Source organism: Urocitellus parryii, chromosome 1 (assembly GCF_045843805.1).
Source record: "Urocitellus parryii isolate mUroPar1 chromosome 1, mUroPar1.hap1, whole genome shotgun sequence".
NCBI classification, from domain to species: domain Eukaryota; kingdom Metazoa; phylum Chordata; class Mammalia; order Rodentia; family Sciuridae; genus Urocitellus; species Urocitellus parryii.
The window spans coordinates 116,873,193-116,888,226 of NC_135531.1; the positions used below are offsets into that span (position 1 = coordinate 116,873,193).

The 15,034-nt window shown below is 48.9% G+C and overlaps 1 protein-coding gene across 1 annotated transcript; it reads left to right on the top strand.

The window, feature by feature from the left end:
- The first annotated feature begins 1,613 nt into the window (after positions 1-1,613).
- Positions 1,614-14,671, top strand: LOC144254395 (E3 ubiquitin-protein ligase TRIM58-like). Its single transcript, XM_077797563.1, has 6 exons — positions 1,614-2,036; positions 4,224-4,319; positions 7,512-7,742; positions 9,723-9,745; positions 9,842-9,939; positions 14,085-14,671. The coding sequence occupies exons 1-6, from the start codon at positions 1,614-1,616 to the stop codon at positions 14,669-14,671; spliced, it is 1,458 nt and encodes a 485-aa protein (XP_077653689.1).
- Positions 14,672-15,034: the final 363 nt, after the last annotated feature.

Here is a 15,034-nt window from a genome sequence, read left to right on the forward strand (position 1 = left end):
TGTAATGACACATTGGCCTGACTCTGTGCTCATCTCTCTCAGTTGATCTCAAGGCTGCTTTAGAGATGAGGTCCTGGCTCTGTTCCTCATCCTCATGCCTCAGGCCCCAGGGTTCCGTGGCTACCAATAAACATAAACATGCACAGACAGACTGATTTGCCAGAAGCACGACCCACTGTCACCTTAAAACTCATCCATAGTGAAATTACACTTTGTTCAGATGACAGACATTCCCACCGACCTGCCAGCCTTGTAGATGACATTAAAGACCTCACTGTACTCCTCCAACTCTGCCTCCCCTTGGGGGAGCAGGTCTTTGGTTAATCCCCTACCTGCTCCTGTCTCAGTCTCCCTCCTCCCATAGATGCACTGATGGTGGAGGGAAATGTGCCTTCCAACTAATACCTTGGATTACCTCTTTCTCACTTCCAGTGTATGCGTTGCCCCAATTGTAACACACCAGTCCATACTGGCTGTCAGCAAATGGGTGCCACATTTTTTAAAATATTTATTTTTTATGTGATGTTGAGGTTGGAACCCAGTGCCTCCCACGTGCTAGGCATGCGCTCTACCATTGTACAACCTCAGTCCCAGTGCCATATTTTTTAAACCTTCAGAATTGTTGCTGGGCTGTAGACCTATCATCATTATGTGCATCTATTCAGGTATCTCCTCTTCAATGGTTTCATTTCTTTATCATTAGATAATTCACAGAAGATAGAAAAACTAAAGTTGGTGGAAAGAAGATTAAGAAAAATGAGCATACTATATAAAGAAAAAGATTTAAATAATGACTTTGCTATAGGAAGACCATGGAGTGGATCAGCAATAAGGAGAGGAAGGAGCTCAGTTATTCAAATCTCCTGACCCTGGAAACATTAGTAGCTGCTCCACTGGGAAGGTGCACAGCCTGGAGAGAAAAGTTCAGCTGGGCTCACCCTTAGGCAAATATGTGCCACCATGTTGAGTTCACCTGGAATATCATGAAGCCCACAGAACCTGGCTACAATCAGCTAATCCCCTTCATCGATGCACTTCAGGTTACTTTCTTTGTTGTTGTTGTTGTTGTTTTGGGGGGGGGGTTTGTTTGTTTTCTTAAAAAATGTTTATTTTTTTAATTATAGGTGGACACAATATCTTTATTTTATTTTATGTGGTGCCAAGGATTGAACCCAGTGCCTCCCGCATGCTAGGGGAGCTCTCTACCTCTGAGCCACAACCCCAGCCCTTACTTTGTAAAATTTTGTTAAACTTTGGACTTTTGAACTTCTGAGATAAGTAGTCAAATCTCCATAATGTCTCCCTTTCAGATGACTTAAATGTTGCATTACATCAAAGAACTGAAATAAAAATGTTCCCTGGACGGAAGAGTGAGGAAGAGAGAAAGAGCTCAGCTTCCTAGGAGGTGAGGATTACTTGAATGTCAATTTCACCCCTGTGGTTGGGGGTGTCTGAGTTGTAAATCATCAGCAGAAGTGATTAATTAAGACTCTTGAACCCCAGCCAGCGATAACCCATCCTGGCCATGAGCCCTTCTCTTGGTTCCAGGCGACAGAGTAGATAACCGGCGCCGCGGGGCAGCGGCAGCCACGCGGCCAGGCGAGGCCAGCACCATGGCCTCCGGGACGCCTGGGGAGCGGCTCCGGGAGGAGGCCCGGTGCTCCGTGTGCCTGGATTTCCTGCAGGACCCCATCAGCGTGGACTGCGGCCACAGCTTCTGCCTCCGGTGCATCTCGGAGTTCTGCGAGAAGTCGGACAGCGCGCAGGGCGACGTGTACGCCTGTCCTCAGTGCCGCGGCCCCTTCAGGCCCGAGAACTTTCGGCCCAACCGGCAGCTGGCCAGCTTGGTGGACAGCGTGCGGCAGCTCGGGATGGGCGCGGAGCCCGCGGGGGCGCGCCAGTGCGCGCGGCACGGCGAGGACCTGAGCCGCTTCTGCGAGGAGGACCAGGCACTCTTGTGCTGGGTCTGCGACACCACGCCCGAGCACCAGGGCCACCACACGGCGCCGCTGCGGGAGGCCGCCAGGAGCTACCAGGTGAGCGCGGGAGCCCGGGGTGCGGAGCTGGGCCGCGGGCCGCTCGTGTCAGGCGGAAGGCACCGGGGCACGGAGCGCCCGGCCAGCGGGGTCGTCCTGCCTTGGCTCCAGCTAGGCAGCGCGGGACCGACTGCCGAGCGAGCGCAGGACCCTCGGTCCCTGGCTTTCAAGCCGGTCTTTTTCTTCCCGATCCCGAGCCGGCGGGCTGTGCTGTGAGACAGCCTTGCACCTCTGTGGTACTCGCTTCCACTGACGGGATTCCTAGGGCGCGGCATTTGCCTGGTGTCTGTCTAGGTCCCTTAACACGGGCACCAAGGCCACCCTCTGGCTGAGGAATAGCGTCTGCTCGTGCCTGGACTGTCTGGGTCCCCTAAAGTAGGGAGTCACTGGACTCCACACGAAGGTCTGGGAACGGAGGACTTGAGCATTCCCCTGAGGAGGTGCTTGACCCCGAGAGCGCTCCGAGGGACTCTGCCCAGGTGTCTTCCCACAGGTGCCCTTGGGTCCTGGGCCATACTCTAAACACGTGCCTGTCCCCAGCATCTGGAACAGCTGCTAGCACAGAAGAGGTCAACGCTGTTTTTTTAATCTATGGCACAGTTAGCCAAAGCACTCGGTGACACTGGAATAAGTTCCAAGCACCAGCTTTCTTAAAGCATTCATTTATTTATTCTATTTGTTTGTTTTAAGTTAAGGACTGGGGTATTCACCAGTCAACATTCATCTGGACAATCTTGGAAATTTTGATTTTTCCTCTTGATTTCTGTTATCCTCTGCAAATTACAGGTACTAGGCGTTTGTTCTCTAGCCTACCTGAAAAGTCAAGTATGCTCCTGCCTGTCTAAATCCCCAAGGTACCATACAGAACATGGCTGCTGTGATATCGCTAAAGACATTCTCTGTTTTCAGTAGTCAACTAAATAAAAAAATAAGTACCATCCAAACTCTTTGGCTTGTCAATCACGACTTTCTAGGTTCTGAAGTTCCCTTCCTTCTGCTCTTATCCAAGCCAAACATGGGACCCAGCAAAATTAGCCTAGTCACTCTTGTCCCCAAACATGCTCTTCTTTCACCTCCTTGCTTTTGTTCAGTGTCTTCGGTCCCAGAGAGCTTTCCTCTGTTTACAAGTGAGAATGGCTCTATTCCTTGCAAACACCAAACATATGCCTCTTTTTATTCTGATGCCACCATGAATTCTAACGTTACTTTATGTGTACTTTATATAGAGTATTATAATATTTTTAAGTGAAAGATATATATGTAAGATTTATTGAATAAGTTTGGAGGTCGAATTTGTATTATTTTCTACTAAAAACATATTTCTATATGTGTCTTTAGGGGTGCTTCCTGTTTTAAAAAAAAAGGCATGTATTTGCTTCTTGGAAGGGTCTTATCATTGAACAGAGATCTAATTTCTGGGTTTTTGTTTGTTTAATTGTTTGGCAGGCTTTTTTATATACTTCTTTTACTCCTTTTAAGAAGTACAGAATATTGTGTTTTTCACCTAAAGTATTTTATTTATTTATTTATTTATTTATTTATTGACACCAAGGATTGAACCCTGGGGCTTTACCACTGAGCCACATCCTCAGACTTTTTTTTTTTTTTTTTGAGATAGGGTCTCACAAGTTGCTGAGGCTGACCTTGAACTTGAGATCCTCCTGCCTCACCCTCCAACTTGCTGAGATTATGGGCATGCACCACCGCATCTGACTTCATTTAACATATTTTAACCAACAAGATTGATTTTTGGTGAAATATCATTACTTATAGTACTAATATCAAATACTTTTCTCATCGTATTTAATAAGAAATTGTATCACTCTTCAACCTAGCATCAATAGATGACATTTCACCTAATGATGTCTTCATTTCCCTCCATCTATTTTTTTTACATATTCATTATAAGCATTTTTTTTCAAAATTGGCACTGTTATAAAATGTACTTATTTGACATTGTAATTCTATTTCTTGTCATTAAGTTTCCTATCGTGTTGATGTAAAATGTTTTGTTACTCATTTTTACATTTCAGTCATTGTAGTTTTAGTATTGTAATGGTGCAAGGAGCACGATTTTAGATGAATCTTTGCATCTGGTATTAAATGAGTTACCAGTGAAGGTGTCCACCTGCGTTCTAGGGAGTTTTCCAGTTGATCCTGCAGGTGCTCACAGTCTTCTCCACACAGGTGAAGCTGCAGATGGCACTAGAGCTGGTGAAAAAGGAGATGGAGGAGGCCCTGATGCAGGAAGCCAACATGGGGAGGAAGACCGTGCAGTGGAAGGTAGGGGGCATTGGGCCTTGGGAGCTGCAGGCACCACCCTCTTCCTGAGTCTCCATTCTCCTGTGAGCTTGCCATTTACTTAGGCGCTCCAGAGAAACATCTCATGGCCATCCTGAATTGTCCCAGACCCCAAATGACATTGTTCATTTTTGTTTTTACCTCTGTCGGCAGGACCCTATCCAGATTATAAATAGCTTTACTCTCTTGATCTTACTGTGAAACTCACTGCTGGGGTGGGTGCCACCACCTGCTACTGGAGTGTCAAACTGTATTTGTCAGACAGTTAAATAGTGAATGCCACAGGCTTGGTGACAGATGTGGTGCAGTTCCCAGGCACCATCTATACAGGGAGGGAATTGGAGCCTTCAGCCTCCTTGGGTCATCCATCCAGGGTCCCCTCTTTCTGCAGCCCCTCCCCCCTTGTTTTTCTCCTACATTTTATTTACACACAGTGGCTGTGAACCTTATCTTCTCCTATTGCTATGTCTATTATAGGTAAAGTTAAGCCCTCTTCTCCTTTCCACAGCTGGAGAGGCTTTGGGTCACCACGTTTACTGCTGCCATTCATGGCAGAGGCTGGAAAGTTGCTCGGCTCCCTACAGTGCCCAGAGCAGCAACTGCACCCCTCAACAGTGAATTGTAGGTCAAACCTGCCAAAGTGTCAAGGCTGTGAACCACATATAGTGCATGGGTGGATGGGTATATTATGTACAGAGCACAGTATACAACATGATCAGATATATTTTATAGAATATTCCTCTTCCTGCTAGAATCATTCTTTATATTATTTTCTTCCTCAAAAATATAGTTTGGGTTGGGGATGTGGCTCAAGCGGTAGTGCGCTCACCTGGCTTGCTCGGGGCACTGGGTTCGATCCTCAGCACTACATAAAAATAAAATAAAGATATTGTGTCCACCAAAAACTAATATATATATATATATATATATATATATATATATATATATAAAATATATATAAATATATATATAAAATTCTCTTTAAAAAATTTAGTTTGATATACTATCTTCATACAGATATTTTCATAAGGACATTTATTTATTTATTTATTTATTATTGTGCTGGGCATTTAACTCAAGGTGCTCTGCCATTGAGCTACATCCAAAGTCCTTTTTACTTTTTACTTTGAGATAGGTCCCACTAAGTTGTAGAAGGTGGCCTTAAACTTGTGATCCTCCAGCTTCAGTGAGTCACTGGAATTACAGTGCAATACTGTACCTGGTTCATAAGAACCATTTTTGCTAACATTTTTCTTATGAAATAAGTCTTATCTTCTCCTATTGCTATGTCTATTAAAGGTAAAGTTAAGCACTGATTCACAATCTTTATTATTTAAAGCTAATAATATTTTATTTTTTAAAATATTGGCCTGACCACAGATTTATGAGATCAGGAACTCAAGTGCAAGATCTGAATTCCCACATTTTAAAACCTCCAATGCATGACATAACATAGAAGTGATGCTAAGATATCTCGTTCAGAGGCAAGTAGCCATGTCTGAACTTCTTGGTCGTTCATGTTCACACGAGCCAGAACCATTAGGCACAGGCTTAATGGAAAGGAGCTCTAAGTTCTGCAGCAGCACTTCTTCTTTCTTCACATCCAGAAGGAGCCAAGCAACATTCCAGCCTCTGCCATGAATGGCAGCATCAAGTGTGGTGACCCAAAGCATCCCCAGCTGTGGAACTGGAGAGGAGGGCATTTTGGCCCAGGTTCACAGCCACTGTGTGTAAATGAAATGTAGGAGAAAAACAAGAAATTATCAGGTTTAAAAACAAAACAGACAACCCAAGGTGGCACTCAAGAGGGTGATGTGAAGGAAGCTGGGCTGCCGTAGCCCCTCCACCCCGTCATCCCTAGTGCACCCCTGGACTCCTCTCCCTGTGACAGTGCTCAGCCCTCTCTCCAGCAGCCTGCCCTGGGAGACAGTATGCATTTCTATGAGCCATGCCTCTCAGGAAGCAGAATGTGAAATGCAGAGTCAGTGTCCCTGAGGAGGAGGCCAAGAGTGTATGAATTAGTGATTTAGAAAACAGTAAAGGAGGTAGGAATGCAAAATGGGAAGAAGGAAGTGGGAAACCTTGGCGCTGTGGCCAGTGGGGCCCTCAGTTCCTTGTGTGTGTGTGTTGGGGGCGGGGCAGGCATTGCCCCCGCAGGCTGTCCTTCAACAGCACTCAGCCTCTGTGGTGGATGGCGGCAGCAGGCGGCACCTCCCCTAGAGGGGCGATCCAAAGTACCTCCAGACATTTGGGGAGAACTATTATTTGGATTACAAATATATATATATATATATATATATATATATATATATATATATATATATATATATCTTTTATAATAATTTTGATGATAATTTATGCCTTTCAATTAAACCAAGAAGCTATCAGGTTTAAAAACAAAACGGACAACCCAAGGTGCAGATGCTTTGGGAGGGTGACTTGCCGCTCATGCTCAGTTTAAAGCTGGGTTTCTAGCTACTAATTTCAAGAGAATAACATTTAGATGCGATCCCCTGCGCACAGTGTGATCCTTAGGCTCAGTCAGACATCGCCCTGTGAGGGCCAGTGTGCCTCAGGGGCTCTGTCCTCAGCACCAGGAAAGCAACAACAAGAGCCGTGATGGGAGATTTGGGTAGGGGCTGGTGTAATAGCCTGGAGTGAGTGGCCTGCGTGGCAGTTAGTTCTTCTGGGCTCTGCAGAGGACACAGCCTTGTGCTGGTTTCTTGCTTCTCCTGGGACAAGAGAACATCCGGTGTTCTCCTGTCACATTGTCCCTCACAGCCCAGGCCTCCTGCTCTTCCTGGCCACCCATCCAGCAGCAGAGCCAGCCCTCTGCTGTGGGGCCACACAGGCTCTCAGAGGTGCCCAGATGATCCCCACGCTTCTCTTTCTGCTGTATTTGACTCATGATATTGAAACCTGCGTGTCGAAGGCCTTGCCTCTGGCCCTGCAGCAGAAGGGGGCCCACAGCCACAGTCTTCCCAGACTCTGCTTGAAAACCCCACCGGCCACCTCTCCTGTTCCCGGCCTCTGGTTTCTGAGGTCCTCCCCAGAGGAGAGTGAGGGGGGTGGGTTCAGGGATGATGTGGGACGTCCCTTCTCTGGCTGCCTGTCCCACGTGAGGCAGGCCCCGCACACCTTCCCCCAGCCTGATGGGGTCTCCTGTTGCTCCAGGAGAAGGTGGAGATGCAGTGGCAGCGCTTCAGGTTGGAGTTTGAGAAGCACCGCGGCTTTCTGGCCCTTGAAGAGCAGCTGCAGCTACGGAGGCTGGAGGAGGAGGAGAGAGCCACCCTGCAGAGACTTCGGGACAGTAAGGACCAGCTGGCCCAGCACAGGAAGGCCCTCAAGGAGCTGGCAGAGGAGCTGGAGGAGAGGTGCCAGCGCCCAGCCCTGGGGCTGCTGGAGGTGAGGCGGCCTCAGGAGGGCAGGCCCACAGAGGCTGAGGGGATGGGGACAAGCCTTGGCATGGGACACGAAGGCATCCAGCTCTCTAGGACAGAGCTCAGCAGTACTTCCTTAGAAGGCATCTTATGACTGAATACTGGGCCCTGAGTCAGGAGGCACCCAGAGGACCATTTAGCTCATGCAAAAGACAAAAACTTCAATACGTGATGAGAGAAAATTAATTATTTATGGAATCGTGAACAGCTGGAGCAAGGATAAGCTGCGCCATTCTGGCTGAGAAACCGTCTTTTGTCAAAGATGATATTGCTGATTTTCATGAATGTTCAACCCCCAAAGCCTCTGGCAGCCCATTTCATGGAAAATAGCCAGAAATATGAGCAGTCCTTTACCTAGACCAGCTTGAAATTCCCGTGTTAAGTCCTAAGGGGAGTGTATGGTGGAAGTGTACAGACTCCAGGCATGGTAGGAGTGTATGGACTCCCATGCAGATTTCTCAATCTTTTGGGACTTCGGAGCAGCCTTTTTAAAGTTTTAATTGGAGACAGGGTCTCACTCAGAGGCTCAGGCTGGCCTTGAACCACTCCCTCCTGCCCCAGCGTCCCCAGGGTCTGGGGTCACAGACATGGCCATTCCGTCCCACAGGTGTTGTTCACAGGGTCGCCTGCAAGAGAAATTCATTCACCTGGTACTTTTCTCTGTACCTTGCCCCAGTGACAGATGAGGATTCTAACCTAAAAGAGAGTGCAGATCCCCACTGAGCAGCTGGCCCACAGTGTCCCAACTGACTGGTCTCTGGACACTGCAAGTTCCAGACACATAAATCCAGTCCCTGTCCTGGGACATTTGCAAACACATTTGTCAATATTGTGGCATCTGATGGGGAATCACTAAGTAACTGCATGAAACGCTTTTATCTACCAAGCACTTTATTTAATATGCCCATAATATCTTTATTCCCATTACCAATGTCATGGCTGTGCTCATTTCCTAATGAGTAAACAGAGAGCCAGAAAGAAATTAATTTTTCAAGTATAGGTGGCAAGTAAGCACAGGAACGTTGGCATTTTCAAAAATAATATTCACTGCATTATCTCAGATAACATCTCATTTAAAATGAGTATTTCTTTGCACCATATAAATGTTAAAATGGTTTATAGTACAAATCATAGTAAGAATATACTCTTACATAATTTTTGTCTGTGTCCTCTCTCTTTCTTCTCTGATACCAATGATCTTCATTTTACCCCACTGGCCAAGACCCAGGCCGATCATGTCCATAAAGGACAAGGCAAATGGTTTCCCTGCATTCATGCCTTGTTGAAATTTGTCCGACTGTTGACCACTTTTAGGGAAGAAGACAAGTGTGTTGGAGGTGACCTTTTTGTTACCCGCTTTGAGATACACTGTTGCTGGATAGTAGTGACTTCCTTTCTTATCTCCTTAGACAGTTAGTAGCTTTGTCTGTTGGTTCAGAGAATTCGAATTTGAGGATGACTTTTTCTGGAGTACTGGGACAGAACACAGGGCCCTGTTCAAGTCAGGCAAGCCCTCGACCATGAGCGATATGCCTAGTCCCAGGATCTACGCCGTACTTATATATGTTCCTCAAGTAAATTCCGAAAACATGTAGGATTTTTACCCTAATTCCATCTGTATAAAGTGCAGAATGTAACTGTTAAAATAGCCCAACAACCAGAGCTATCAGTTGACAATCCATAGTTCATGGATAGGTTTCATGGGAATTAATATAAACTTTGTGTAGTCTGACTCTGTTATAATTATATGCCTGATTTTTAAATTTGAGAGTCATGTGAGAATGCAATTATAGCCTTTTTTGCCTTTAATTAACAGAGATCCACTGTCATCTGCAGTCTTATGTTGCTTGTTAATTATTTCCAGTACATTCTAAAGACATTTCCGTGGTGTGTCCCCAGTCAACTGTGGGAAGCACTTACACCTGCTTGTGTCTCTTACTTTCAGGGTGTGCAAGGAGCCCTGAGCTGGTAAGTGTACTTTCCACTCCAGTGAGGGAGCGGGGGAGGCGGAGAGGGCTGGTGTGGCCATGCTGACATTTCCGGGTTCTCTGCTCTTCTCAGAAGTAAGGCTGTGATGCCACTGGAACCAGAGACCATCCCCATGGAGCTGAAGACCCCATGTCGCATCCCTGGTATGCGGGAAATGTTGAGGAGATTCCAAGGTGGGTGGAGCCCCCGAGCCTGGGAACTGATGCTGGGAGTGTGAAGCTTACTGCTGCCCTTACTGCCCTGGCCTGTGGCCACAGCAGAGTAGCCACAGCAGAGTCTCAGGTCTCTGAGACTCACTATGCGAGTGTGCTCTCATATGTGAGTGTGCTCTCAGGGTGTCTTGGCCTCTCACCTGGGGTCCAGCCTGGCAGACCTCCAGCTCCTTCCTGGGGCACAATGCGTCAGTCCTGTCCAGCAGAACATGTGGGTGTCTCCCTCGAGGAGTCGGTCAGTTCTCCGGGGTTGCCTTGCTGGCTCCCACTCAGTCTATTCTGACACTGTCCACCTGCAGACAACACCGAATCCCACAGGTTGAGGGCCTTGTCCCGCAAGGCTGTGTCCTGCTTCAGGAGCAAGGAACAAGCAGGCTGTGGCTTGTGCCTCTGACCAGCCAACTGCAAAGCAGCTTTCCCGGGACCCGCTCTATGAGCGCAGTTTGTTTGCTAGAGCAGCTCCCAGAACTCAGACCCTACTCACACTTGGTCAGTTATTGTACAGGGTGTTGCAGAGGATGGGGACCAGCAGCCGGGTGGAGGAAACCAACAGGGTTGGTGTGGGGAGGGGCAACACGTCCTCTCTGGTTGCTCCTTGCAGGATCTCCTTGTGTGCAGCCACTGGCAAGCTCCGTCTTTGGGTTTATGGAGGCTTCATTCAGCAGGCATGACCAATGATACCACTGGCCACTGCTGACTCCTGGAGCTTCAGCCCCACTCTCCTCCCAGAGGTAGGGGGATGTTGGACTGAAGGTTCTATCCCTTTAATACAAAGGGGGTTCCCTGGAAAACAGCCCCATCCTGAGGTCATCTAGGCCACCAAGCACCAGCCATCTCATTAGCATGCAAAAGAGTCCCTTATCTCAGGACTTTTGGGAACTGGTGTGTCAGGACCTGGGACATAGACCAAAAATACACCGCACTCTCTCACCATGACTCATGCACTGCCCTTGGCCTTCCTGAGGATTTCAGTGTCAGGCTGTGAAGGGGTGGAGCAATGCACCTGCCTGCAGGAAAGGGGAGGGGACATTTGTGCACAATCCGAGTGGATGCCAGTCAGGGACACCCAGAGGGTCTGCACGAAATGGCTTTGTTCACCAATCATGTTGTTCTTTAAAATGGTGATGATTCAATATTTTTACTATTTCCTTTTAAAATTTACTTTGCACCACATAATACAAACTGTGGCTTCTCAGGGACAGTCTTGTCCTGTAATGAGAAAACCTACCGCAGTTGTAGCGCCCAGTGACCCCTCTGTTTGGTGGACAGGTGAACATACACTAGCCATGTGACTTGATGAGGGCCTTCGCAGCACACCCCCAGACTCTGTCACCTCCTATGCTTTTCCTTTTTACCGAATGAAATAGTTAGTGAATGAATCCAGCCCTTGCTGCCTAGTTTATGCTGCCCTTTCTACCAGTGGAGTGAATCATTGAAGAACAAAAGCAAATCAAATGTGCTATGACCCATGATTCACGGTGCAAATACTGACTTCAGTTACCCAGGCACACGGCTGTGAGGAGAGGACACGGACTTCTGGAGAGTGTGATTTGATGCATGTTAATAATTAGAAAAATCTGCGTGACGGGGAGAAGAGCAGAGCGTCGGGCAGCGGGAAGTGTGGCAGGTGTGCTGGGACTGTGAGGACAGGATGGTGAGCGCAGCCCAGGGGGAGGGCGAGGAGGACAAGGATGCAGCAGGGCTGGAGAGGTGGTTTTGCTTCTGTGAGCAGCACTCAGTGGGAGAGCACAGGGTGTCCCTGGGCAGGACTGGCCTTGTGTGCACATCATCCGGGTGCTTTATTGTGATGAATTAAAGATGCCAAGACAGCAGCTGGTGTCCTTTGTCACTGTTCAGTGGCAGATGAGTGTAGGTGCCCCCCAGTGTTGGTATGAAAGGTGCCAGATGGCCACATCCTTGGCCAGCCATGGAGGCAGAGCTGCTGGGATCTGCTCCTGGATGAGCTGTATTTTGTGGTGAGAGGAGAGTGAGGAGGACCCATGGTCTTGGACCCCAAGAACTGCCACACAAAACGGCTGGTTGTGCTGATGGCCATTCTGCAGGCAAGGCCCAAGAAGGGCGACTGGTTTGGGGGCAGGTTGGCAGATACTTAGCATCCAAAACTGGCCAGGGAGGCAGATGAGTTCACAATAAGGACCTTCAGGGGAGAGGCCAGGCTGGCAACATGCACTGCAGTCAGTAGCAGAGGACTGGAGTTGACTGGAGAGTTGAGTGAGCCAACCTAGAACCCCAGGGCATGGGCTGAGAAAGAAGTCCCCAACATGGCACTGCGGCTTTGACCTGGAGCAGTGACGGAGGAGAGGGGAGACCAAGATGGAGGGAAGCATGGGTGCTGGTGAGTCTAGAAAAGAGCAGGAATCTCTCCAGGACAGTCAGGTCCTCATGGTGCCAACTGACATAGATGTCCCTTCACCACCCTGGTGGCTGCTGGGAAGGTATTGCCCTTGACAGCTGGGTTTAGGAGAAAGGAACAGAGAGAACTAGCCAAAGCTCTTTCACAGATTTCTTTTGCTAATAATGGAGCTGAGCATTGTGCATGTTAAATGAGCCCCGCAGTCCCTCCCCCACCACCCCAGCCACTTTCCAGGCTGGTATTTGCTTCCTGTGGAGTTGGGAAATCAGGTACAGTCTTTGAATCTCCTCATCAATATTGTGAGGTGGTAGTAACCACATTAAGGATGGCTTCCTAGCCAGGTTTGGTGGCACATGCCTGTAATCCCAGCAGCTGGGGAGGCTGAGGCAGGAGGATCATGAGTTCAAAGCCAGCTTCAGCAATGGCAAGGTGCTAAGCAACTCAGTGAGACCCTGTCTCTAAATAAAATACAAAATAGGACTGGGGATGTGACTGAGTGGTTGAGTGCCCTGAGTTCAAGCCCTGATACCAAAAAAAAAAAAAAAAAAAAAAAAAAAAAATTAAGAAGAAGGTGGCTTCCTGATTTAACATAGGTAATGAACACACAGAGCCTAGTGATGTGGCCAGTCAGGTTTAGATATCCATAGAAGTTCATGACGTGTGGCTTGAAGATGAATTGGACTAGTACGAGTAGTAACTGTTTTTGCCATGACCTTAAGGTCTATTAATGAATTTACTACCTTTGAGTGCTTATAAGGAAGTACTCTGGTTTTGATGTAGATGCGTTTGCGTACTATATATGTGAATCAATCCTGCATCAGTCTTTCGGGGACTCCACAGTACATGTTAGATGGTCCTCCTGTTGTGGAATCAATCACTACAAACAGCCACTTTAGACCACACCCACTAGTAAGCTCACAGGTCCAAAGATCAGACTTGCAGGTGGGAGTAGGTGGCTCCCTTGCTTGGTTTAGGGTCTACGAAGGCCAAAACCAAGGGACTGAGCCTCTCTGAGGAGTCTGGGGAAGGAGTTTCCAGCTGGAGTTCCCTGCAGCTGCAAGGCCACGGTCCTTGTTTTTCCTGCAAGCCATCATTTGGGGCCAGTCTGCTTCAGAGTGCTCTCACCTTCCCCTCGTGACCCTTCCCACCTTCCACCCTGGCAAGGCTGTATCAGAGCCAAGTCTAAGACTCTCTTCTGCCACCATCCTGATAGCTAGAGGACTTTCTAGTTTTAAAGAGCTTGTGGGATTAGATCAGACCCTCCCAGATAGCCTCTGTTGTTCTAGAATGTCATATAATGATGAAGGTAATAACACCAGGGCGTGGAGTCAGGGCATCTAGTGTACAATTCCCCCACCACAGTCACACCATTTTGAAAGTAGTGGATTTCATATTAATGAAATTATCCTATAGGTTTTGAGAAAAACAGTTTATAAATTTCATGCCAAGCACAGATGATCCTAAGTGCACCCAAGAGCTCTGGGTGCAAATGCAAAGTTGCCTTCGACTGGGTGTTTGGCTTCCCAGCAAGCTGACAGCGCTGCTGTCCTAATGGCCTGGTTAAGGCCGCCCTGGGCGCCCCAGCAGATCAAAGACCTGCTCAGACCCTGGAGAAAGGCCTATTTCTTGGGGCAGTCTGAGAGAGGGTGTTGCCGACCCTCACCCGGCCCCCCCCCAGGGGGGGCGTCTAGTCCTTCCCGTGCATTCACGTGTCCCATCACTCTCTCTGCAGTGGACGTGAAGCTGGACCCTTCCACCGCGCACCCCAGCCTCCTGCTGACTGCCGACCTGCGCAGCGTGCAGGACGGGGAGCTGTGGAGGGACGTGCCCCTCAACCCCGAGCGATTCGACACCTGGCCCTGCATCCTGGGCTTGCAGAGCTTCTCATCAGGGAGACACTACTGGGAGGTGGTGGTGGGAGTGCGGGCCGAGTGGGGCCTGGGCGTCTGCCAGGACTCGGTGCAGAGGAAGGGGGAAGCCACGCCGTCCCCGGAGAATGGCGTCTGGGCCCTGTGGCTGCTGCGCGGCTGCGAGTACAGGGTGCTGGCCTCCCCATCAGCGCCCCTGCTGCAGCTAGAGAGGCCGCGCCGCATCGGGGTCTTCCTGGACTACGAGGCCGGCGAGGTGTCCTTCTACAACGTCACGGACGGGTCCCACATCTACAGCTTCAGCCAGGTGTCGTCGGGTGTCCTCCGGCCCTACTTCTTCGTCTGCGACGAGGCGCCGCTGATCTTGCCACCGATGGCAGAAGCGGAGGCAGAGACATTGGCGTCCGGGGGCCACCCTGACCCTCCTCTCATGGGCAACCTTCAGTCCTGAAGTGCTGTGCTCAGGGTCCTCCCGCAGCCAGTCCAAGGGCCCTGGAGAGCGGCGGAACGGATATACAGCTTCACCAAGTGCCCAGCTCAGGGCAGCCTCTTGCTCGGGCCTGGGGAGGTTCCTTGAAATCCAAGCAGACAGGAGATGCTGTGTATGCGGGAACGTTGGACCTGGAGGGTCTCCTCAAACTTTTCCCGAATGGCCCCCCACTTACTCCATGGCTTTTCTTTCAAATTAATAGTCTCGTATTAAAGAGTTCTGTATGGTCCTTATAATTTCCATTCTCTTCAGTATCTTCCCATCCCTGAGAGATGGAAACCCTGCAGGGGGCCCAGCAGGCTGAGGCTGCTCCCTCCTGGACCC

What these genes read in the sequence shown, in the direction of transcription:
- LOC144254395 (XM_077797563.1), top strand. Translation starts at nt 1,614, where the DNA reads ATGGCCTCCGGGACGCCTGGGGAGCGGCTCCGGGAGGAGGCCCGGTGC. An exon ending in CAGCCCTGGGGCTGCTGGAG is followed by an intron (nt 7,743 to 9,722) that starts GTGAGGCGGCCT and finishes TCTTACTTTCAG; the next exon opens with GGTGTGCAAGGAGCCCTGAG. An exon ending in AATGTTGAGGAGATTCCAAG is followed by an intron (nt 9,940 to 14,084) that starts GTGGGTGGAGCC and finishes CTCTCTCTGCAG; the next exon opens with TGGACGTGAAGCTGGACCCT.